Source organism: Ranitomeya imitator, chromosome 10 (genome assembly GCF_032444005.1).
Source record: "Ranitomeya imitator isolate aRanImi1 chromosome 10, aRanImi1.pri, whole genome shotgun sequence".
In the NCBI taxonomy this organism is placed as follows: Eukaryota; Metazoa; Chordata; class Amphibia; order Anura; family Dendrobatidae; genus Ranitomeya; species Ranitomeya imitator.
In genome coordinates, this window is record NC_091291.1 from 14752815 (window position 1) to 14779414 (window position 26600).

The window sequence follows — 26600 nt, forward strand, 5'->3', positions numbered from 1 at the left end:
CTATAATACTGCCCCCTATGTACAAGAATATAACTACTATAATACTGCCCCTATGTACAAGAATATAACTACTATAATACTGCTCCTATGTACAAGAATATAACTACTATAATACTGCTCCTATGTACAAGAATATAACTACTATAATACTGCTCCTATGTACAAGAATATAACTACTATAATACTGCTCCTATGTACAAGAATATAACTACTATAATACTGCTCCTATGCACAAGAATATAACTACTATAATACTGCTCCTATGTACAAGAATATAACTGCTATAATACTGCCTCCTATGTACAAGAATATAACTGCTATAATACTGCTCCTATGTACAAGAATATAACTACTATAATACTGCTCCTATGTACAAGAATATAACTACTATAATACTGCTCCTATGTACAAGAATATAACTACTATAATACTGCTCCTATGTTCAAGAATATAACTACTATAATACTGCCCCTATGTACAAGATTATAACTACTATAATACTGCCTCCTATGTACACGACTATAACTACTATAATACTGCTCCTATGTACAAGACTATAACTACTATAATACTGCTCCTATGTACAAGAATATAACTACTATAATACTGCCCCTATGTACAAGATTATAACTACTATAATACTGCCTCCTATGTACAAGAATATAACTACTATAATACTGCTCCTATGTACAAGAATATAACTACTATAATACTGCCCCCTATGTACAAGAATATAACTACTATAATACTGCCCCTATGTACAAGAATATAACTACTATAATACTGCTCCTATGTACAAGAATATAACTACTATAATACTGCTCCTATGTACAAGAATATAACTACTATAATACTGCCCCCTATGTACAAGAATATAACTACTATAATACTGCCCCTATGTACAAGAATATAACTACTATAATACTGCCCCCTATGTACAAGAATATAACTACTATAATACTGCCCCTATGTACAAGAATATAACTACTATAATACTGCTCCTATGTACAAGAATATAACTACTATAATACTGCTCCTATGTACAAGAATATAACTACTATAATACTGCCCCCTATGTACAAGAATATAACTACTATAATACTGCCCCTATGTACAAGAATATAACTACTATAATACTGCTCCTATGCACAAGAATATAACTACTATAATACTGCCCCTATGTACAAGAATATAACTACTATAATACTGCTCCTATGTACAAGAATATAACTACTATAATACTGCTCCTATGTACAAGAATATAACTACTATAATACTGCCCCTATGTACAAGATTATAACTACTATAATACTGCCTCCTATGTACAAGAATACAACTACTATAATACTGCTCCTATGTACAAGAATATAACTACTATAATACTGCCCCCTATGTACAAGAATATAACTACTATAATACTGCCCCTATGTACAAGAATATAACTACTATAATACTGCCCCTATGTACAAGAATATAACTACTATAATACTGCTCCTATGCACAAGAATATAACTACTATAATACTGCCCCCTATATACAAGAATATAACTACTATAATACTGCTCCTATGTACAGGAATATAACTACTATAATACTGCTCCTATGTACAAGAATATAACTCCTATAATACTGCACCTATATACAAGAATATAACTACTATAATACTGCCCCTATGTACAAGAATATAACTACTATAATACTGCCCCTATGTACAAGAATATAGCTACTATAATACTGCACCTATATACAAGAATATAACTACTATAATACTGCCCCCTATATACAAGAATATAACTACTATAATACTGCTCCTATGTACAGGAATAGAACTACTATAATACTGCCCCTATGTACAAGAATATAACTATTATTATACATTATTGACAAATAAACTCTACATTGTTGAACATTTGCTTTTTTGCGTTTTACCCTCAGAAACCGGATGACATCACTAAGTCTGATGCTAATGTCTATGAAGAACCTTTGCCAAAACTAGGTAACAGTATAATCTTTTTACATCTATGACTGTTTCCGCAGCTGCGGATCCGCAGCAGTTTCCCATGAGTTTACATTACAATGTAAACCTATGGGAAACAAAAAACGCTGTGCACACGCTGCGGTTTACATTCCGCAGCATGTCACTTCTTTCTGCGGATTCCACAATGGTTTTACAGCTGCCCCTATGGAAAACCGCAGTTGTAAAACCGCAGTGAAAACCGCAGAAAAACCGCGATAAATCCGCAGCGGTTTTGCACTACGGATTTATCAAATCCGCTGTGGAAAAATCCACAGTGGACCAGAATACGTGTGCACATAGCCTTACCCATCCTGTCGAGGTGTTTCCTTCAGCATCTCTCCAGTACTTAGGAAGGAGGAGACGGGGTGTACTCTCTAGTTTGGCTGTGATAGTAACTGCAGGTAGAATTGCCCAAGTGTTAATGAATTCGGCAGATCTTACCCCTGTATATTATCACTGTCAATAATAACATGTGGCAGTGATGCAACAAAACCTACTAGTGATACAATATAAATAATGTGCCGTCATTTTCATGTTTTACTCTACAAAAAACAATTCTATTTTTCTGTGATTTTTTTCCTATATATCGCAGATACGTGCCATTTATAACCCTCGTCTCCCAATTTATAGGGTCCGCGTCTGGAAGCACACGGACATAACCTCTCCATTTATGTGGATGGACACAAGAAGACGACCCACCAGCTACTATGGCGTCATTTCTCATCGTTGTTTATATTCCTTACATATTACATACGTCATATAGTTACAATATTTTATTATCGCGCTACAGTGATAGAAGTTTACAATGGTGAATCTTTTTAGCAGTACTCTATCTTCAACTGACCCATAAACAATGAATGGAGCCGTAGTGTGGATGCTGAACCCCGTCCTCGAGATCGGTGGGGGTCCGAGTGCTGCGACCCTCAGTAATCACACTATAGACAAGTCATAATTTGCTATCATAACCTGTTTAAGTTGCACTTTTACATCCTATGTTGCATGTGGGTGTATGGAGAAGGTTTAGGAGCAGCACTCGTTCCATACATGTTGGATGCCGGCTGTGTTATACAGCAAGCACCTGCTTCTAACAGCAGCAAGCGGAGCTAGATCTGATTGATGCTGTTTAGACACTTGAATGAGACTGCCAATCCCTGGCAGTGACATTTTAAGAAGAAGTTGTCCACTACTTGGACAACTTCTTCTCATACCCCACCCTTGGCCCCAATGACATAAAAAAACCTATACTCACCTCCCATGCTGCCACCGTTCCCGCGATGTCCTCACTCGCTCTCCCAGGAAGCAGCTGCAGCCCTGACTTCTTCTTCATGTTCAATCCATGCGAAGGGGGAAACGGTGACTCCAGCGCTGATTGGGTGCCGGGGTCAAGTGTCACAACACCGCACAAGAGCCCCGGGCATAGTGAGCGCCGACAACGCGGGAACCGCGGCAGCACAGGAGGTGAGTATTGGCTTTCTTATGTCTTTGGGGCCAAACGTGGGGTACAAGGACAACCCATCTGGGTGTACATTTAGACACCCATCATCTCACCCATGACGTGATTGCAGATTGCCAATAGGTTGTCCTGACAGCCATGTGCTTACTGAGAGAACCATTGCCGCCATCTTGGTACTCCTTTGAAGAATGTCGACAGGCTGGGTTACATAGGAGACCATGATTTTCCCTATTTACTGAAGTATTGCAGTATATAGTGCAAGTGATGGTAAGGGAAAATCCTCTTGGTGGACTACAAAAAAAAAGATAAATAACATATAAAAAAAAATTAAGAATATAAAAATAAATGTGTATATCTGGCTGTTTTTACCAATACAAAAATGTTAAAACACTCCAATCTATCAAATGTATTAAACCCATATGTTAAACATCGTGAAAACAAAACAAAATTGAAAAGGTAGAAATGTCATTTTTCGACCACTGCATCTTTTCCCCAAAAATGTAATAAAAAGCAAGCAAAACAAGCAAAAACAAGGCCTCATACAACTTCACCGACAGAAAAATGAAAAAAAAAAATTAAGGGAGAAAACCGTCAGAAATCATTTTTTTTTAGAATTTTTTTTTTCACCTATTAAATAAAGGAAAGCAAAGACAAGTTTGGTATTGTTATAATCACACAACGAATCACATAAACATAATACCCCAAAAGAACATTGGCAGAATTGAGGCTTTTTTTGGGGGAGGGGGGGTGGTACCATTTTATTGGGTTTGGAATTTTTTCCCAATTTTTCAGTGTATTATATGGTAAAATGAATGGTGTCATTCAAAACAGGTTGAGTATGTCAACTAAACCAAAAAAAATGATGGCTCTTCGGAGGACAAGAAGGAAAAAATAAATGCAAAAACTAAAATTGAAGAGTTAAAAGACTTGTGTCACTACATCCTCTCCTAGATGGGCTTTCCATTGTTTGCAGCATCCCTCTGTTAGACTGGGTTGACATATCCGTTCCATGCCGGGATCACATTACCGAACCCAACCAGAAGAGTTCCTGACCAGACGTAACTTTAGCAGTTGGATTGAAAGCTCTACTGGACATATGGAAAAGACTTAATGACTAGTACCTGAGTACAACACTGGAGAATACGTGACCGGTAAACAATAAGTGTGATAAACGATCATAGAGACCACTGGTGGACGACGATCAATCAAAAACGTTGTTTATCATTGACCATCATTGACAGTTGATCGTTAAAAAATTTATGTGACTTGATTGTACTGTTGGAAATGTCCACAATGTTTGAAACCTTGCGTGTATATGGTTTGTACAATATCTTTTTAGAATTCCGTTTGAATAAAAAGTTACCCCCAGAAATAGGAGATCACGTACACGAAAAATGGTCCTAGCGTCAACACTGTTTTGGATCCAAGTTTCAGCAATGTTTGATCCATGTGTCAGTGTTAATTGTCTTCAGTGTTTTTCACTCATGGATAAATAAATTTCAAACATAAATATTCATTGTATTTTCATGGACCCACAGACAAGTCCAATTTTCTCATTCCAGCACTAGTCTCCAGAAAAGAGCTAGAGATGACCCAAAATTGAGTCCGCTTAAGCTCTCTACCTTATTGATGGTTTCAAAGTCACCTCAACTTAGAGGGTGACTTGTTTTGCTCTTCCTCCTCGGACCAATGCCATCCACAGTGGAAGCAAATCCTCGGCTCTCCAGCACAGGCCCCATGACACCATCGGAAAAAGCACAAGACCAACGACTGTACAAATGCCACAGCTCGTCAAAGAGATGACGGCTAATGTCCTCACAGAAGAGCAGTGACATGATCTAGATCCCCCACAAAGAGGGACCTTCTGCAGAACTTCAGCTTCCCGTGGTAGAAGGCCAGGATCCTGTCCCTTCCTAGAAGTGATGATTAAGGAATGTGGGTAACAGAACTGCCAGAATGTTTTAACTTCCTCATGAAAGTCTTGTCTCCCCAATCAGATGCCAAACTCTTTTTTTTGGCACCTCCACCACTTCTCATTATGTCCATTACATGGTAAAACAATAACTTTCTTGATTTCATTCTGAAGACATCGACCGGCTAGGCTCTTCCTTCACCAGATACAAGTTTGACCAAAACGAGGTCAAGACACTCTGAGCAAACAAAACCGATAAAAGATTGAGGAGACAAAATTATCTGAGTGTAGATGTTGATTGCCTTGAAATCCAAGCCCCTCACACTTTATTTTTTAAGGGCTGCCAGGCCATGCCTGTCTATTTATGCCTGTCTCTTCCCTCTATACCGATTGACCTCTTCCCCTTTTTTAAGGACCTTAAAGAGACATCAGTGCAACATGCCATTCCCAGAGTCCAGGCATGGAAGTGATGGCTAGCTAGCTGGCCCAGCGGCATCATTCACCTGACTGCAAACTTGAGAGCTCGCTGCCAGGGAAGGGGGGCATATGGAATAAATCGGCTAGCTGAACTATTTTGTCTCTCGGAAACAGACTTAACCCTTGTTGACCCAGCAGGCTCTGTAGCCCCAGCAACATTCAATGCCTCTTCCACCACAGTACATTGACATCACCACTATTCCTGTTATCCACCCACCCCTCCTGTATTTATACCAACAGTCCTATCTGTATTCCCCTCATTCACACATATACTCAAACTCCTGCCATCCAACTCACTATATCATGCATTCCTACTCCCATCATTGTCTCTAGACTTCCTAAAGCTTTTTAGCAGAGACATTACATCAACATGCAGCAGATGACCCAGCACCCGTCATCTCAATGGCTTCACGGGGCACCTGAGCACCACTGCACTGACCAAATCCCTCCAAAAGAGGAACAGCCATCAGCACCAGTGCCCCAGGATAGGTCGCCATACGATCTGCCTCTGCCATCTTAAATTTCTGTTCCCTGCTCCTACGATTTGAGTCCTCTTCAAAGCCTAACCTCGTGACGCTAATGGGGCCAATACCCTGTAGTAACTTTTCAGGTGACCAAGAGTGCTCATAACGAGGAACTTAGACCAGTCTCAACTCCTGCATTGTTGTCTTCATCTCTTTTTTCACTTTATTCCCTCCAGGAACGTCATCAAGTAGGTTACCCCCAAAAGAGAGGACCTCATCGGAGACTCGAGATGGTGTATCTGAGCCATAAGTAACCCATCCAAAATGTTGCTCTCCTCATCACTACTTCTGAAGAAGGCAGCAAAAAATTGTTCCAGATGGAGACTCCCATATATTCTCTTCCCTTCTGGATGTCCATCCTCATCTTCCTCCACAACCTTGGCTTTCTATGCAATTTCAGAGAACCTCATGTCCTTTTTCTGCTTCTCTTTAAAAAGCCCATTACCCTCCAAGATGCAGGTCCTCCACTACATCACAATGTTCATCTCAGCCCCGTTTTTGTATTTGGGTTTTGAATTTCTGGCTTCTGCTTCTTGGATGCTGAGTCTATCCTTACATTGGTACAGCACAGCTGCTCCTGAATCTACTTCAAACTCTCCTGGTATCTTCAAAATTACAGAGTTTACTCAAGATCCTGCAACCAACGGTGGTAATTACCTCCCTGAATACGCACTCATCCCAGGATTTACATGTGTGACCTCTTCTCTTCAGCCTCAGGAGCATCATCTCTCACTCCAGTCAACTCTCCATAGGGGCCAAAGGTGGAAATGAGGGCACATCACTGCTACTTAGGCAAGATCTCCTTACCCCTGGCCAGATGGTGAAATCCTGGCTAGTTGCTGGCTTCCTCTGCTTCCTGATACCCTAAACTTGAGAGCAGGGCACTGGGACTTCATCCAGGTGAAAGTCCAAGATCCACCTCTGGCACATGTACTTCTCCCATCTCACTAGATTTTTTACAGGAGCAACATGAGACACAGCTATGAGAGAAAGGAGTCAGAACACCGCAGTTTATGGTGAATGGTCGGAGTGCTCATGCTGACCACCGCGTGCCACCGAAAGTACCTATGAGGGCATGTGAGCATCCGAACTCACCCAAGGCAGCCTGGTCTGATGAATCACGATTGACTTCATGTGGGTGGTCGGGTCTGTGCGCGTCACTTACCTGGGAAAGAGATGTCACCAGGATTCATTATGGGAAGACAAGTCGGCGGAGGCTGTGCGATGGAGCATAGTTCTGAAACTAGAGTAGTAGTGCCCAGGACTACCATAACTCATGGCCAAGCCTTGCAGTGAGGGCAATCACTGGATGGTCTGAAGCACGCCATTATACCACGGATGAGCGAACGTGTAACTGTACGAAGTATGGAGGCCGATCTGGAAACATGAACAGTGCTTAACCTCCAGACTCGTCAGGGCATGTATGTACTCACCTGTGCTGCTTCTACAAATCCCCCTTGTCACAGGAGCCTGGCGGATGTCTCGGGAGACTTGTAAGATGCCCAAGTGAGGTAGTCATGGGAGAGATTCGGGCCCCACGCTCTCTGGCATCCTACAGCCATGGCATGTCTCAGTCCTGATGTGCTGCTGTGTATGTGTTACTTTCCACTTACTTCTGGTCTGGAGGCCTCTTCTGACCCCAGGAATCCGTCTTCTGGAACCAGGGCAGCGATCAAAAACCAAACTTTTACTGTGTGACTGACAGTCTGTCCAGTATTTACAGGCAGGTACAAAGCATAAGGCCCAACGAGTTGTCATCTTTCCCACAGGTACCGGATACAACTTTAGCCCTGGTTCTCGGGATAGGTGGGACATCCCCCTCTCTGGCTCTCATAGCCCTTGAGGATCTTACCCCCCTCTAGCAGTGTATCTGGATGGCAATACCTTCTGCCCCACGTGGTCCGAGGCCATCTTTCCCTGTAGCTTCACTAGCAGAGTGTACCCCTCGCCCCCAACGTCCATCTCAAGGTTGCCCTTGGCCATTAGAAGGAAACACACAGAAGGGTATCTGCGGCAATCCGCTGCCCCGAATGTTAGGCTCACGCTGTCCCTAGCAGCCAAAAATCCTGCTGCGTACTCACTACTGCCCTCGCATCGTACTCACTACTGCCCTCGCATCGTACTCACTACTGCCCTCGCATCGTACTCACTACTGCCCTCGCATCGTACTCACTACTGCCCTCGCATCGTACTCACTACTGCCCTCGCATCGTACTCACTACTGCCCTCGCATCGTACTCACTACTGGCCTCGCATCGTACTCACTACTGCCCTCGCATCGTACTCACTACTGGCCTCGCATCGTACTCACTACTGCCCTCGCATCGTACTCACTTCTGCCCTCGCATCGTACTCACTACTGCCCTCACATCGTACTCACTACTGCCCTCGCATCGTACTCACTACTGCCCTCGCATCGTACTCACTACTGCCCTCGCATCGTTCTCACTACTGCCCTCGCATCGTACTCACTACTGGCCTCGCATCGTACTCAATACTGCCCTCGCATCCTACTCACTACTGCCCTCGCATCGTACTCACTACTGCCCTCGCATCGTACTCACTACTGCCCTCGCATCGTACTCACTACTGCCCTCGCATCGTACTCACTACTGCCCTCGCATCTTACTCACTACTGCCCTTGCATCGTACTCACTACTGCCCTCGCATCGTACTCACTACTGCCCTCGCATCGTTCTCACTACTGCCCTCGCATCGTACTCACTACTGCCCTCGTATCGTACTCACTACTGCCCTCGCATCGTACTCACTACTGCCCTCGCATCGTTCTCACTACTGCCCTCGCATCGTACTCACTACTGCCCTCGCATCGTACTCACTACTGCCCTCGCATCGTACTCACTACTACCCTCTCATCGTACTCACTACTGCCCTCACATCGTACTCACTACTGCCCCCGCATCGTACTCACTACTGCCCTCGCATCGTTCTCACTACTGCCCTCGCTTCGTACTCACTACTGCCCTCGCATCTTTCTCACTACTGCCCTCGCATCGTACTCACTACTGCCCTCGCATCGTACTCACTACTGCCCTCGCATCGTACTCACTACTGCCCCCGCATCGTACTCACTACTGCCCCCGCATCGTACTCACTACTGCCCCCGCATCGTACTCACTACTGCACTCGCATCCTACTCACTACTGCCCTCGCATCGTACTCACTACTGCCCTCGCATCGTACTCACTACTGCCCTCGCATCGTACTCACTACTGCCCTCGCATCGTACTCACTACTGCCCTCGCATCGTACTCACTACTGCCCTCGCATCGTACTCACTACTGCCCTCGCATCGTACTCACTACTGCCCTCGCATCGTACTCACTACTGCCCTCGCATCGTTCTCACTACTGCCCTCGCATCGTACTCACTACTGCCCTCGCATCGTACTCACTACTGCCCTCGCATCGTACTCACTACTGCCCTCGCATCGTACTCACTACTGCCCTCGCATCTTACTCACTACTGCCCTCGCATCGTACTCACTACTGCCCTCGCATCGTACTCACTACTGCCCTCGCATCGTACTCACTACTGCCCTCGCATCGTACTCACTACTGCCCTCGCATCGTACTCACTACTGCCCCCGCATCGTACTCACTACTGCCCTCGCATCGTTCTCACTACTGCCCTCGCATCGTACTCACTACTGCCCTCGCATCGTACTCACTACTGCCCCCGCATCGTACTCACTACTGCCCTCGCATCGTTCTCACTACTGCCCCCGCATCGTACTCACTACCGCCCTCGCATCGTTCTCACTACTGCCCTCGCTTCGTACTCACTACTGCCCTCGCATCGTACTCACTACTGCCCTCGCATCTTACTCACTACTGCCCTCGCATCGTACTCACTACTGCCCTCGCATCGTACTCACTACTGCACTCGCATCGTACTCACTACTGCCCTCGCATCTTTCTCACTACTGCCCTCGCATCGTACTCACTACTGCCCTCGCATCGTACTCACTACTGCCCTCGCATCGTACTCACTACTGCCCCCGCATCGTACTCACTACTGCCCTCGCATCGTACTCACTACTGCCCCCGCATCGTACTCACTACTGCCCTCGCATCGTACTCACTACTGCCCTCGCATCGTACTCACTACTGCCCTCGCATCGTACTCACTACTGCCCTCGCATCGTACTCACTACTGCCCTCGCATCGTACTCACTACTGCCCTCGCATCATACTCACTACTGCCCCCGCATCGTACTCACTACTGCCCTCGCATCGTTCTCACTACTGCCTTCGCTTCGTACTCACTACTGCCCTCGCATCGTACTCACTACTGCCCTCGCATCGTACTCACTACTGCCCTCGCATCGTACTCAATACTGCCCTCGCATCGTACTCACTACTGCCCTCGCATCGTTCTCACTACTGCCCTCGCATCGTTCTCACTACTGCCCTCGCATCGTACTCACTACTGCCCTCGCATCGTTCTCACTACTGCCCTCGCATCGTACTCACTACTGCCCTCGCATCGTACTCACTACTGCCCTCGCATCGTACTCACTACTGCCCTCGCTTCGTACTCACTACTGCCCTCGCATCGTACTCACTACTGCCCTCGCATCGTACTCACTACTGCCCTCGCATCGTTCTCACTACTGCCCTCGCATCGTACTCACTACTGCCCTCGCATCGTACTCACTACTACCCTCGCATCGTTCTCACTACTACGCTCGCATCGTACTCACTACTACCCTCGCATCGTTCTCACTACTACCCTCGCATCGTACTCACTACTGCCCTCGCATCGTTCTCACTACTACCCTCGCATCGTACTCACTACTGCCCTCTAGAGTTGAGCGACCTTGACCTTTTTAGAGTCGAGCCGGGTTTTGCGAAACCCGACTATGTCCAAAGTCGGGTCGAGTGAAATCGGCCGATTATGACGTAAAGTCGGGATCGACCGAAACACGAAACCCAATGCAAGTCAATGGGGCAGCATAGTCGGCAGTGAGTGGGGGCCAGGAAAACACCTAGAGTGCCCATTTTAATGTCAAAACCATCCATTCTTCTTAATGAAGCTTGTCAAGCGTAATTTACCTTATAATAATTGGAAGGCATTTGAAATTGGGGGTCATTTGGCTAAAGTTGTGGGGGGTAGGGCTGGTTCAAGTAATTAGTGGGCCCAGGAAATCTGGACCACGTCACGGCAGTGGAGCAGGGAGAGGTAAGTATTTCAACTTTGCAAGTGCTGTGAACCTGAGCAAGCAGGGGGGGCCCACTCGTTGGCATTGGCACTGGCACAGGGCCCCTCAAAGTACAGCGGTGTGTTTGCACGGCGGGGGCGCCTCCCACCGGCAGCAACACTTTTGCGTACTATGAGAGGCCCTGTGCCAGTGACGTCGCCAACTAGTATTCCTCCCCCCACCTGATGAAGGAACCTGCACTTTCATCTGCACCTTCCTCTTTGTCCCCGTGTAAGGTGGTATGGTATGCGGGAAGAGCAACCTGACTTTCAGCAGGGTCACAATGTTGTTGTGTAGCGTGCACGGGGAATGTTGCGTTATGGGTCAATGTACCAGCAGACTCATCTATCACTGGCTGGGCAATGGGCACGATGAAGTGGAAACACAGATATAGGCCCAAAGAAGAAAGTGGGCTAAATGCAGTTCAAAATTGGTAACACAGGAATAACCAGGGGGCATTGCAGTGGAGGACAACTGGAATGAGAGGCTGACACAGAGAGTAGGGCCAAATCAGTAAGTAGTCGAAATGCAGTTCAAAATTGGCAACCGTAGTAAACAGGCGGCACAGCTTCGTTCAGTGGAGGAGAACAGCAAGGAGTGGCAGACACCGATAGTAGGCCCCAACCCAACTAGTAGGCCAAATGCAGTCTAACATTAACAACTACTTAACGAGAGGCTGAAAATGGAATTTCAGGACAGGAAACCAGGAGAACAGCAAGGAGTGGCAGACACCGATAGTAGGCCCCAAACCAACTAGTACGCCAAATGCAGTTGTTCCATTTAACCACAATTTAATGAGAGCCTGAAGATAGAAGCTCAGGAAAGGCAACCTGGGGAACACCTTGGAGTGTAACACACCATCTCTCTCCACCCCATACCCATTTTGTAGGCCTAATGCTGTGTACTTTTCTACAACTACTAAACGAGAGTCGGAAGACCGAAGCAATGGCAAGGAAACCTGGGGAACACCTTGGAGTGTAACACACCATCTCTCTCCACCCCATACCCAATTTGTAGGCCTAATGCAGCCTACTTTCCGACACCTACTAAACGAGAGCATGAAGATCGAAGCTCAGGAAAGGCAACCTGGGGAACACCTTGGAGTGTAACACACCATCTCTCTCCACCCCATACCCATTTTGTAGGCCTAATGCAGCGTACTTTTCTACAACTACTAAACGAGAGCATGAAGATCGAAGCTCAGGAAAGGCAACCTGGTGAAAACCTTGGAGTGTAACACAACCTGTCTCTACACCCCATACCAAATTTGTAGGCCTAATGCAGCGTAGTTTCCACCAACTACTAAACGAGAGCCGGAAGATCGAAGCTCATGAAAGGCAACCCGGGGAACACCTTGGAGTGTAACACAACCTCTCTCTACACCACGGAAGGGCTGATTCTTAGGAAGGAAGGCTGTTGTAAATAAGCATTGCGCGTCCGAGGGTGATTATATTCTTATTCGGTATCTACTCACCCTCTGACGCGCCATGCTTCTTGATTTGTAATTAATGTTTATTTGCAATGTGCTTTTGACTTACTCAATTTTTTTTTTAATTATTGATTTTATTAAATTAATAGTTTAACATCTTATTGGAAATAATTTAAAGGAGACGCGACAGGACAACACTCGGTGGATGCCATATCTGTGTTAACAACTCCAAAAAACTTTCAGTTAACTTCTTGCAGGAGAAAGAAATTGTAGCTGTTGGACCTTTGTAGTACAGTTCCAGATATTTGTTGTGTGTTTGTTTTGATTGTTAAAATGTCTGCATTTGAGATCTCAACACGATTTTATTTTTTATAATCAAATTAATTTTTTAAATATTTTATTAGGTTGGTTCAAGGGGTACACGGGCCGCAGTAGACAGGTCAGTGGAGGCCTAGTGGAAGGAGGGACCGCAGATGCGCCACTGTTTCACCCATACACAATTAGTAGGCCTAATGCAGCGTAGTTTCCAACAGCTACTAAACGAGAGCCGGAAGATCGAAGCTCAGGAAAGGCAACCTGGGGAACACCTTGGAGTGTAACACAACCTCTCTCTACACCACGGAAGGGCTGATTCTTAGGAAGGAAGGCTGTTGTAAATAAGCATTGCGCGTCCGAGGGTGATTATATTCTTATTCGGTATCTACTCACCCTCGGACGCGCCATGCTTCTTGATTTGTAATTAATGTTTATTTGCAATGTGCTTTTGACTTACTCAATTATTTTTTTAATTATTGATTTTATTAAATTAATAGTTTAACATCTTATTGGAAATAATTTAAAGGAGACGCGACAGGACAACACTCGGTGGATGCCATATCTGTGTTAACAACTCCAAAAAACTTTCAGTTAACTTCTTGCAGGAGAAAGAAATTGTAGCTGTTGGACCTTTGTAGTACAGTTCCAGATATTTGTTGTGTGTTTGTTTTGATTGTTAAAATGTCTGCATTTGAGATCTCAACACGATCTTATTTTTTAGAATCAAATTAATTTTTTTTATATTTAATGATGTTGGTTCAAGGGGTACACGGGCAGCAATAGACAGGTCAGTGGAGGCCTAGTGGAAGGAGTGACGGCAGACAGGCATCAAAGGCCTAACATTGGGCTGGCTGTAGGCAAGTTAAAATTGGTTCCAGGGGAACACGGCCATCAGTGGCCTGGTCAGTGTAGTTGTAGTTGAAAGAACGGGACGCAGACAGGCTTCGAAGGCCTAACATAATAACATAGGGCTGGCTGTAGGCAAGTTAAAATTGGTTCCAGGGGAACACGGCCATCAGTGGCCTGGTCAGTGTAGTTGTAGTTGAAAGAACGGGACGCAGACAGGCTTCGAAGGCCTAACATAACAAACTTGGGCTGGCTGTAGGCACTTTTAAATTTGTTCCAGGGGTACATGGGCAGCAGTGTATGGTTAGTGGAAGTCTAGTGGAAGGAGTGACCGCAGACAGGCTTCCAAGGCCTAACATAACAAACTTGGGCTGGCTGTAGGCACTTTTAAATTGGTTCCAGGGGTACACGGGCAGCAGTGGTCTGGTCAGTGGAAGTCTAGTGGAAGGAGTGACCGCAGACAGGCTTCCAAGGCCTAACATAACAAACTTGGGCTGGCTGTAGGCACTTTTAAATTGGTTCCAGGGGTACACGGGCAGCAGTGGTCTGGTCAGTGGAAGTCTAGTGGAAGGAGTGACCGCAGACAGGCTTCCAAGGCCTAACATAACAAACTTGGGCTGGCTGTAGGCACTTTTAAATTGGTTCCAGGGGTACACGGGCAGCAGTGGTCTGGTCTGTGGAAGTCTAGTGGAAGGAGTGACCGCAGACAGGCTTCGAAGGCCTAACATAACAAACTTGGGCTGGCTGTAGGCACTTTTAAATTGGTTCCAGGGGTACACGGGCAGCAGTGGTCTGGTCAGTGGAAGTCTAGTGGAAGGAGTGACCGCAGACAGGCTTCCAAGGCCTAACATAACAAACTTGGGCTGGCTGTAGGCACTTTTAAATTGGTTCCAGGGGTACACGGGCAGCAGTGGTCTGGTCAGTGGAAGTCTAGTGGAAGGAGTGACCGCAGACAGGCTTCCAAGGCCTAACATAACAAACTTGGGCTGGCTGTAGGCACTTTTAAATTGGTTCCAGGGGTACACGGGCAGCAGTGGTCTGGTCTGTGGAAGTCTAGTGGAAGGAGTGACCGCAGACAGGCTTCGAAGGCCTAACATAACAAACTTGGGCTGGCTGTAGGCACTTTTAAATTGGTTCCAGGGGTACACGGGCAGCAGTGGTCTGGTCAGTGGAAGTCTAGTGGAAGGAGTGACCGCAGACAGGCTTCCAAGGCCTAACATAACAAACTTGGGCTGGCTGTAGGCACTTTTAAATTGGTTCCAGGGGTACACGGGCAGCAGTGGTCTGGTCTGTGGAAGTCTAGTGGAAGGAGTGACCGCAGACAGGCTTCGAAGGCCTAACATAACAAACTTGGGCTGGCTGTAGGCACTTTTAAATTGGTTCCAGGGGTACACGGGCAGCAGTGGTCTGGTCAGTGGAAGTCTAGTGGAAGGAGTGACCGCAGACAGGCTTCCAAGGCCTAACATAACAAACTTGGGCTGGCTGTAGGCACTTTTAAATTGGTTCCAGGGGTACACGGGCAGCAGTGGTCTGGTCTGTGGAAGTCTAGTGGAAGGAGTGACCGCAGACAGGCTTCGAAGGCCTAACATAACAAACTTGGGCTGGCTGTAGGCACTTTTAAATTGGTTCCAGGGGTACACGGGCAGCAGTGGTCTGGTCAGTGGAAGTCTAGTGGAAGGAGTGACCGCAGACAGGCTTCCAAGGCCTAACATAACAAACTTGGGCTGGCTGTAGGCACTTTTAAATTGGTTCCAGGGGTACACGGGCAGCAGTGGTCTGGTCAGTGGAAGTCTAGTGGAAGGAGTGACCGCAGACAGGCTTCCAAGGCCTAACATAACAAACTTGGGCTGGCTGTAGGCACTTTTAAATTGGTTCCAGGGGTACACGGGCAGCAGTGGTCTGGTCAGTGGAAGTCTAGTGGAAGGAGTGACCGCAGACAGGCTTCCAAGGCCTAACATAACAAACTTGGGCTGGCTGTAGGCACTTTTAAATTGGTTCCAGGGGTACACGGGCAGCAGTGGTCTGGTCAGTGGAAGTCTAGTGGAAGGAGTGACCGCAGACAGGCTTCCAAGGCCTAACATAACAAACTTGGGCTGGCTGTAGGCACTTTTAAATTGGTTCCAGGGGTACACGGGCAGCAGTGGTCTGGTCTGTGGAAGTCTAGTGGAAGAAGTGACCGCAGACAGGCTTCGAAGGCCTAACATAACAAACTTGGGCTGGCTGTAGGCACTTTTAAATTGGTTCCAGGGGTACACGGGCAGCAGTGGTCTGGTCAGTGGAAGTCTAGTGGAAGGAGTGACCGCAGACAGGCTTCCAAGGCCTAACATAACAAACTTGGGCTGGCTGTAGGCACTTTAAAATTGGTTCCAGGGGTACACGGGCAGCAGTGGTCTGGTCTGTGGAAGTCTAGTGGAAGGAGTGACCGCAGACAGGCTTCGAAGGCCTAACATAACAAACTTGGGCTGGCTGTAGGCACTTTTAAATTGGTTCCAGGGGTACACGGGCAGCAGTGGTCTGGTCAGTGGAAGTCTAGTGGAAGGAGTGACCGCAGACAGGCTTCGAAGGCCTAACATAACAAACTTGGGCTGGCTGTAGGCACTTTTAAATTGGTTGCAGGGGTACACGGGCAGCAGTGGTCTGGTCAGTGGAAGTCTAGTGGAAGGAGTGACCGCAGACAGGCTTCGAAGGCCTAACATAACAAAATTGGGCTGGCTGTAGGCACTTTAAATTGGTTCCAGGGGTACATGGGCAGCAGTGTATGGTCAGTGGAAGTCTAGTGGAAGGAGTGACGGCAGACAGTCTTCGAAGGCCTAACATAACAAAATTGGGCTGACTGTAGGCACTTTTAAATTGGTTCCAGGGTAACACGGCCAGCAGTGGCCTGGTCAGTGTAGTAGTTGTAGAAAGAAGGGACCGCAGACAGGCTTCGAAGGCCTAACATAACAAAAATGTCAAAACAATGGTATTGTCAGTGCCAGGCATTGAAGGATGTCAGCGCCTAGACTACACATTGGTGAAGCTGTGAGAGATAATTTTGCTAGTGGTAGAGCACTGTTTGAGCTGGGGGGGGGAACTGTCTTGTGGCCGGCGGTACAGGCACAGGGCCCCTCATATTACAACGGTGTGTCTGACGTTGGGTGCGCACCACCACCGCCAGAGACACTTTATTGTACTATGAGGGACCCAGTGGCAGTGCCGTCGACCAAAAGCGGCCACACCCACCTCTTCAGACAAACAGCACTCTCAAGGGTCCAAGCGCAAAGTGGCGATAGCACGGCCCCGTGTGGGGAGTTTGGCCATTTCGTGAGGTGGAAACATGTCGTATGCTGGACAATCAGGTGAAGAAAATTACGAGATTGGAAAAGTCATTCAGAATAGTCCACAGGCAAGACCTTTTCATAGGAAAGCTAGGTGTCAGCCGGGCAGGGTGGGGCAAAAGATTTTGAAATCCAGTTGTGGTTCATTTTAATGAAGGTTAGATCATCTACATTTTGGGTAGCCAGACGAGTCCTTTTTTCTGTTAGTATTGAACCTGCAGCACTGAATACTCTTTCTGATAGGACACTAGCTGCCGGGCAAGCAAGCTCCTGCAATGCATATTCTGCCAATTCTGGCCAGGTGTCTAATTTGGATGCCCAGTAATCAAATGGGAATGACGGTTGAGGGAGAACGTCGATAAGGGATGAAAAATAGTTTGTAACCATACTGGACAAATGTTGTCTCCTGTCACTTTGAATTGATGCTGCAGTACCTGTCCTGTCTGCGGTCATAGAAAAATCACTCCACAACCTGGTCAGAAAACCCCTCTGGCCAACGCCACTTCTGATTTCTGCCCCTCTAACACCTCTGGTCTGCTGGCCCCTGGAGCTCGTGTGAGAACGATCACGGGCGCTGTGTGCAGGGAATGCCAGAAGCAAACGGTCAACAAGAGTTGATTGTTTTGTTGCTAATATTAGTTCCAAGTTCTCATGTGGCATAATATTTTGCAATTTGCCTTTATAGCGAGGATCAAGGAGGCAGGCCAACCAGTAATCGTCATCGTTCATCATTTTTGTAATGCGTGTGTCCCTTTTGAGGATACGCAAGGCATAATCCGCCATGTGGGCCAAAGTTCCCGTTGTCAAATCTGCGGTTGTGCTTGGTTGAGGGGCAGTTGCAGGCAAATCTACGTCACTTGTGTCCCTCAAAAAACCAGAACCCGGCCTTGCCACGCCACCAATTTCCCGTGCCCCCGGGAAAGCTTCCTCATTAAAAATATACTCATCCCCATCATCCTCCTCATCCTCCACCTCCTCTTCGCCCGGTACCTCGTCATGTACACTGCCCTGACCAGACAATCGCTGACTGTCATCAAGGCTTTCCTCTTCCTCTGGTGCAGACGCCTGATCCTTTATGTGCGTCAAACTTTGCATCAGCAGACGCATTAGGGGGATGCTCATGCTTATTATGGCGTTGTCTGCACTAACCAGCCGTGTGCATTCCTCAAAACACTGAAGGACTTGACACATGTCTTGAATCTTCGACCACTGCACACCTGACAACTCCATGTCTGCCATCCTACTGCCTGCCCGTGTATGTGTATCCTCCCACAAAAACATAACAGCCCGCCTCTGTTCGCACAGTCTCTGAAGCATGTGCAGTGTTGAGTTCCACCTTGTTGCAACGTCTATGATTAGGCGATGCTGGGGAAGGTTCAAAGAACGCTGATAGGTCTGCATACGGCTGGAGTGTACAGGCGAACGGCGGATATGTGCGCAAAGTCCACGCACTTTGAGGAGCAGGTCGGATAACCCCGGATAACTTTTCAGGAAGCACTGCACCACCAGGTTTAAGGTGTGAGCCAGGCAAGGAATGTGTTTCAGTTGGGAAAGGGAGATGGCGTCCATGAAATTCCTTCCGTTATCACTCACTACCTTGCCTGCCTCAAGATCTACAGTGCCCAGCCACGACTGCGTTTCTTGCTGCAAGAACTCGGACAGAACTTCCGCGGTGTGTCTATTGTCGCCCAAACACTTCATAGCCAATACAGCCTGCTGACGTTTGCCAGTAGCTGCCCCATAATGGGAGACCTGGTGTGCAACAGTGGCAGGTGCGGATGGAGTGTTTGTGCGACTGCGGTCTGTGGACGAGCTCTTGCTTCTGCAGGAGGACGAGGAGGAGGAGGAGGAGGAGGGGGTGCGAACGGCTACAGACAACTGTTTACTAGACCGTGGGCTAGGCAGAACTGTCCCAAACTTGCTGTCCCCTGTGGACCCTGAATCCACCACATTTACCCAGTGTGCCGTGATGGACACGTAACGTCCCTGGCCATGCCTACTGGTCCATGCATCTGTTGTCAGGTGCACCTTTGTGCTCACAGATTGCCTGAGTGCATGGACGATGCGCTCTTTAACATGCTGGTGGAGGGCTGGGATGGCTTTTCTGGAAAAAAAGTGTCGACTGGGTAGCTCGTAGCGTGGTACAGCGTAGTCCATCAGGTCTTTGAAAGCTTCGCTTTCAACTAACCGGTAGGGCATCATCTCTAACGAGATTAGTCTAGCTATGTGGGCGTTCAAACCCTGTGTACGCGGATGCGAGGCTAAGTATTTCCTTTTTCTAACCATAGTCTCATGTAGGGTGAGCTGGACTGGAGAGCTGGAGATCGTGGAACTAGCGGGGGTGCCGGTGGACATGGCAGACTGAGAGACGGTGGGAGATGGTATTGTTGCCGCCGGTGCCCTAGATGCAGTGTTTCCTACTACGAAACTGGTGATTCCCTGACCCTGACTGCTTTGGCCTGGCAAAGATACCTGCACAGATACAGCAGGTGGTGCGCTAAATGGTGGTCCTACACTGCCGGAAGGGATGTTGCGTTGATGACTAGCTTCATTGGCCGAGGGTGCTACAACCTTAAGGGACGTTTGGTAGTTAGTCCAGGCTTGCAAATGCATGGTGGTTAAATGTCTATGCATGCAACTAGTATTGAGACTTTTCAGATTCTGACCTCTGCTTAAGGAAGTAGAACATTTTTGACAGATGACTTTGCGCTGATCAATTGGATGTTGTTTAAAAAAATGCCAGACTGCACTCTTTCTAGCATCGGATACCTTTTCAGGCATTGCAGACTGAGCTTTAACCGGATGGCCACGCTGTCCTCCACCAGGTTTTGGCTTTGCCACGCGTTTTGGGCAAGATACGGGCCCGGCAGATGGAACCTGTGGCGATGTTGATGCCTGCTGCGGCCCCTCCTCCTCCTCTGCTTCAGAACTGCTGCCGCCTGCACCCTGTTCCCCCAATGGCTGCCAATCGGGGTCAAGAACTGGGTCATCTAATAACTCTTCTTGTACCTCCTGCGCAACTTCGTCTGTGTCACCGTGTCGTTCGGTGGTATAGCGTTCGTGATGGGGCAACATAGTCTCATCAGGGTCTGATTCTTGATCAGCACCCTGCGAGGGCAATGTTGTGGTCTGAGTCAAAGGACCAGCATAGTAGTCTGGCTGTGGCTGTGCGTCAGTGCACTCCATGTCAGATTCAACTTGTAATGGGCATGGACTGTTAACTGCTTCACTTTCTAAGCCAGGGACGGTATGTGTAAAGAGCTCCATGGAGTAACCCGTTGTGTCGCCTGCTGCATTCTTCTCTGTTGTTGTTTTTGCTGAAGAGGACAAGGAAGTGACTTGTCCCTGACCGTGAACATCCACTAACGACGCGCTGCTTTTACTTTTACCAGTTCCACGAGAGGAGGCAAAAGAGCTAGAGGCTGAGTCAGCAAGATAAGCCAAAACTTGCTCTTGCTGCTCCGGCTTTAAAAGCGGTTTTCCTAATCCCAGAAAAGGGAGCGTTCGAGGCCTTGTGTAGCCGGACGACGAACCTGGCTCCACAGCTCCAGACTTAGGTACAATATTTTTTTCCCCACGACCACCTGATGCTCCACCACTACCACTACCCTCATTACCAGCTGACAATGAACGCCCCCGGCCACGACCTCTTCCACTAGACTTCCTCATTGTTTTAAAAACGTAACCAAACTAACGTTATTTGTTGCAGTCACACAACTTACACGGTGAGCTATAACTTCAGTATGATTTAGCTACCCCTTTACAGGTTGGTGAGACCACAGCGAAAATCAGGCCCAATGTTACACACTCTGTTTTTGGTGGCTGCAAATTAGAGAGATGCCCCACACGCAGGACTGTCACTGAAGCACAAATGTTAATATTAATGTCACACTATTATTTTTTTTTTATTTTTATTTTTTTCAGGAACACTTTAGAAACCCCCAAAAAAAAAAAAATAGATTTTTGCAGGGAGAATTTAGAAAACAAATGTAACAAACTATATGCTTTCTATGGGCCACTGAGTGAGAGATGACGCACACAGGAATCAGGAGTGGCACACAAGCCCAGAGGCCAATATTTTTCTACCAATGATTGATGGAGTTATTTTCTCTGGTAGATTTTGGAACCCAAATCAAGGAAAAAAAATATAGGCTTTCTATGGACCACAATTGGAGAGAGAGAGAGAGAGAGAGAGAGAGATGGCACACCCAGGAGTCAAGACTGGCACACAAGCAGAAAGGCCAATATTAATCTCCCATTTTTTTTTTGGGTTTGTTTTTTTTTTTTTTTTTTGTTTTTTTTTCAGGGAGACTTTAGAAAAAAAAATAATAAAAAAAATATGATTTTATCAGGAAGAATTTAGAAACCAAATAAAATAAAATTATTTTTTCAGGGAGAATTTATAAAACAAATAAAAACAAAAATAGGCGTTCTATGGCCCACTGACTGAGAGATGACGCACACAGGAGTCAGGAGTGGCACACAAGCCCAGAGGCCAATATTTTTCTACCAATGATTGATGTAGTTATTTTCTCTGGTAGATTTTGGAACCCAAATCAAGGAAAAAAAATATAGGCTTTCTATGGACCACAATTGGAGAGAGAGAGAGAGAGAGAGAGAGAGAGAGAGAGAGAGAGATGGCACACCCAGGAGTCAAGACTGGCACACAAGCAGAAAGGCCAATATTAATCTCCCACTGTTTTTTTTGTTTGTTTGGTTTTTTTTTCAGGGAGACTTTAGAAAAAAAAATAATAAAAAAAATATGATTTTATCAGGAAGAATTTAGAAACCAAATAAAATAAAATGATTTTTTCAGGGAGAATTTATAAAACAAATAAAACCAAAAATAGGCGTTCTATGGCCCACTGACTGAGAGATGACGCACACAGGAGTCAGGAGTGGCACACAAGCCCAGAGGCCAATATTTTTCTACCAATGATTGATGTAGTTATTTTCTCTGGTAGATTTTGGAACCCAAATCAAGGAAAAAAAATATAGGCTTTCTATGGACCACAATTGGAGAGAGAGAGAGAGAGAGAGAGAGATGGCACACCCAGGAGTCAAGACTGGCACACAAGCAGAAAGGCCAATATTAATCTCCCACTGTTTTTTTTGTTTGTTTTTTTTTTTTTTTTTTCAGGGAGACTTTAGAAAAAAAAATAATAAAAAAAATATGATTTTATCAGGAAGAATTTAGAAACCAAATAAAATAAAATGATTTTTTCAGGGAGAATTTATAAAACAAATAAAACCAAAAATAGGCGTTCTATGGCCCACTGACTGAGAGATGACGCACACAGGAGTCAAGACTGGCACACAAGCAGAAAGGCCAATATTAATCTCCCACTGTTTTTTTTTTTTTTTTTTTTTTTTCAGGGAGACTTTAGAAAAAAAAATAATAAAAAAAATATGATTTTATCAGGAAGAATTTAGAAACCAAATAAAATAAAATGATTTTTTCAGGGAGAATTTATAAAACTAATAAAACAAAAAATAGGCGTTCTATGGCCCACTGAGTGAGAGATGACGCACACAGGAGTCAAGACTGGCACACAAGCAGAAAGGCCAATATTAATCCCCCACTGTTTTTTTTGTTTGTTTTTTTTTTTGTTTTGTTTTTTTTCAGGGAGACTTTAGAAAAAAAAATAATAAAAAAAAATATGATTTTATCAGGAAGAATTTAGAAACCAAATAAAATAAAATGATTTTTTCAGGGAGAATTTAGAAAACAAATAAAACCAAAAATAGGCGTTCTATGGCCCACTGACTGAGAGAGAGAGAGAGATGGCACGCTTAGTACTGGCACACAAGCCCAAAGGGCAATATTAATCTCCCTTTTTTTTTCAGGGAGAATTTCTAAAACCCAAAAAAAAAAAAAATAGGCTTTCTATGGCCCACTATTTGTGAGAGAGATGGGACGCTCAGGACTGGCACAGATGGCACGCTCAGGACTGGCACAGAAGCCCAGAGGCCAATATTAATCTCCCTTTTTTTCTGGGAGAATTTATAAAACCAAAAAAATATTTAAATAGGCTTTTTATGGCCCACTATTTGTGAGAGAGATGGCACGCTCAGGGCTGGCACAGATGGCACGCTCACAACTGGCACACAAGCCCAGAGGCCAATATTAATCTCCCTTTTTTCAGGGAAAATTTATAAAACCAAAAAAAAAATTAAATAGGCTTTCTATGGCCCACTATTTGTGAGAGAGATGGCACGCTCAGGACTGGCACAGATGGCACGCTCACAACTGGCACACAAGCCCAGAGGCCAATATTAATCTCCCTTTTTTTCAGGGAGAATTTATAAAACCAAAAAAAAAATTAAATAGGCTTTCTATGGCCCACTATTTGTGAGAGAGATGGCACGCTCAGGGCTGGCACAGATGGCACGCTCAGGACTGGCACACAAGCCCAGAGGCCAATATTAATCTCCCTTTTTTTCAGGGAGAATTTATAAAACCCAAAAAAAAATAAAATAGGCTTTCTATGGCCCACTATTTGTGAGAGAGATGGCACACTCAGGACTGGCACACAAGCCCAAAGGCCAATATTAATCTCCCACTGTATTTTTATCAGGGAGAATTTATACACCCCACAAAAAAAAATACAGAAAAATGAAAAGGCTTTCTATGGCCCACTATGTGAGAGAGATGGCACACACAGGGATGGCACTCTAGCAGAAATGCCAAATTGCCAATCTTAATCTCCCACCAAAAAAACAAAAAAAAACAAAACAGGGAATGTCCTACAATTACTATCTCCCTGCCTGCAGTAATCTCAGCCAGGTATGGCAGGCAGCTACTATCTCCCTGCCTGCAGTAATCTCAGCCAGGTATGGCAGGCAGCAATAAGGAGTGGACTGATGCACAAATGAAATAAAAAGTGTGGACAAACAAAAAAGATAGCTGTGCAGAAAGGAAGGAACAAGAGGATTTGTGCTTTGAAAAAAGCAGTTGGTTTGCACAGCGGCGTACACACAGCAATGCAGCTATCAGGGAGCCTTCTAGGGCAGCCCAATGAGCTACAGCGCTGAGGGGAAAAAAAAAAAAAATAACTTCCACTGTCCCTGCACACCGAGGGTGGTGTTGGACAGTGCAAATCGCTGCAGCACAAGCGGTTTTGTGGTTAATGGACCCTGCCTAACGCTATCCCTGCTTCTGACAAAGCGGCAGCAACCTCTCCCTAAGCTCAGATCAGCAGCAGTAAGATGGCGGTCGGCGGGAACGCCTCTTTATAGCCCCTGTGACGTCGCAGACAGCAAGCCAATCACTGCAATGCCCTTCTCTAAGATGGTGGGGACCAGGACCTATGTCATCACGCTGCCCACACTCTGCGTTTACCTTCATTGGCTGAGAAATGGCGCTTTTCGCGTCATTGAAACGCGACTTTGGCGCGAAAGTCGCGTACCGCATGGCCGACCCCGCACAGGGGTCGGATCGGGTTTCATGAAACCCCGACTTAGCCAAAAGTCGGCGACTTTTGAAAATGTTCGACCCGTTTCGCTCAACCCTACTGCCCTCGCATCGTTCTCACTACTGCCCTCGCATCGTACTCACTACTGCCCTCGCATCGTACTCACTACTGCCCTCGCATCGTACTCACTACTGCCCTCTCATCGTTCTCACTACTGCCCTCGCATCGTTCTCACTACTGCCCTCGCATCGTTCTCACTACTGCCCTCGCATCGTTCTCACTACTGCCCTCGCATCGTACTCACTACTGCCATCGCATCGTACTCACTACTGCCCTCTCATCGTTCTCACTACTGCCCTCGCATCTTACTCACTACTGCCCTCGCATCGTTCTCACTACTGCCCTCGCATCGTTCTCACTACTGCCCTCGCATCGTTCTCACTACTGCCCTCGCATCGTACTCACTACTGCCCTCGCATCGTACTCACTACTGCCCTCGCATCGTACTCACTACTGCCCTCGCATCGTACTCACTACTGCCCTCGCATCGTACTCACTACTGCCCTCGCATCGTTCTCACTACTGCCCTCGCATCGTTCTCACTACTGCCCTCGCATCGTACTCACTACTGCCCTCGCATCGTACTCAATACTGCCCTCGCATCCTACTCACTACTGCCCTCGCATCGTACTCACTACTGCCCTCGCATCGTTCTCACTACTGCCCTCGCATCGTTCTCACTACTGCCCTCGCATCGTTCTCACTACTGCCCTCGCTTCGTACTCACTACTGCCCTCGCATCGTACTCACTACTGCCCTCGCATCGTACTCACTACTGCCCCCGCATTGTACTCACTACTGCCCTCGCATCGTTCTCACTACTGCCCTCGCATCGTTCTCACTACTGCCCTCGCATCGTTCTCACTACTGCCCTCGCATCGTACTCACTACTGCCATCGCATCGTACTCACTACTGCCCTCGCATCGTTCTCACTACTGCCCTCGCATCGTTCTCACTACTGCCCTCGCATCGTTCTCACTACTGCCCTCGCATCGTACTCACTACTGCCCTCGCATCGTACTCACTACTGCCCTCGCATCGTACTCACTACTGCCCTCGCATCGTACTCACTACTGCCCTCGCATCGTACTCACTACTGCCCTCGCATCGTTCTCACTACTGCCCTCGCATCGTTCTCACTACTGCCCTCGCATCGTACTCACTACTGCCCTCGCATCGTACTCAATACTGCCCTCGCATCCTACTCACTACTGCCCTCGCATCGTACTCACTACTGCCCTCGCATCGTTCTCACTACTGCCCTCGCATCGTTCTCACTACTGCCCTCGCATCGTACTCACTACTGCCCTCGCATCGTACTCACTACTGCCCTCGCATCGTACTCACTACTGCCCTCGCTTCGTACTCACTACTGCCCTCGCATTGTACTCACTACTGCCCTCGCATCGTTCTCACTACTGCCCTCGCTTCGTACTCACTACTGCCCTCGCATCGTACTCACTACTGCCCTCGCATCGTACTCACTACTGCCCTCGCATCGTACTCACTACTGCCCTCGCATCGTACTCACTACTGCCCTCGCTTCGTACTCACTACTGCCCTCGCATCGTACTCACTACTGCCCTCGCATCGTACTCACTACTGCCCTC

General features: G+C 46.6%; 1 protein-coding gene across 3 annotated transcripts in view; it reads left to right on the top strand.

The window, feature by feature from the left end:
• LOC138650917 (carcinoembryonic antigen-related cell adhesion molecule 1-like) overlaps window positions 1-4860 on the top strand; it is a 57321-nt gene extending 52461 nt beyond the window's left edge. For 2 of the 3 annotated variants that reach the window (XM_069740793.1, XM_069740794.1), the window contains 2 exons: window positions 1936-1996; window positions 2648-2812. In XM_069740793.1, coding sequence (XP_069596894.1) covers window positions 1936-1996; window positions 2648-2676 — 90 coding nt within the window. In that variant the 3' untranslated portion in view covers window positions 2677-2812. Of the gene's footprint in view, window positions 1-1935; window positions 1997-2647 lie in introns of all 3 variants that reach the window. The other variant, XM_069740792.1, reaches the window with a different exon arrangement.
• Window positions 4861-26600: the final 21740 nt, after the last annotated feature.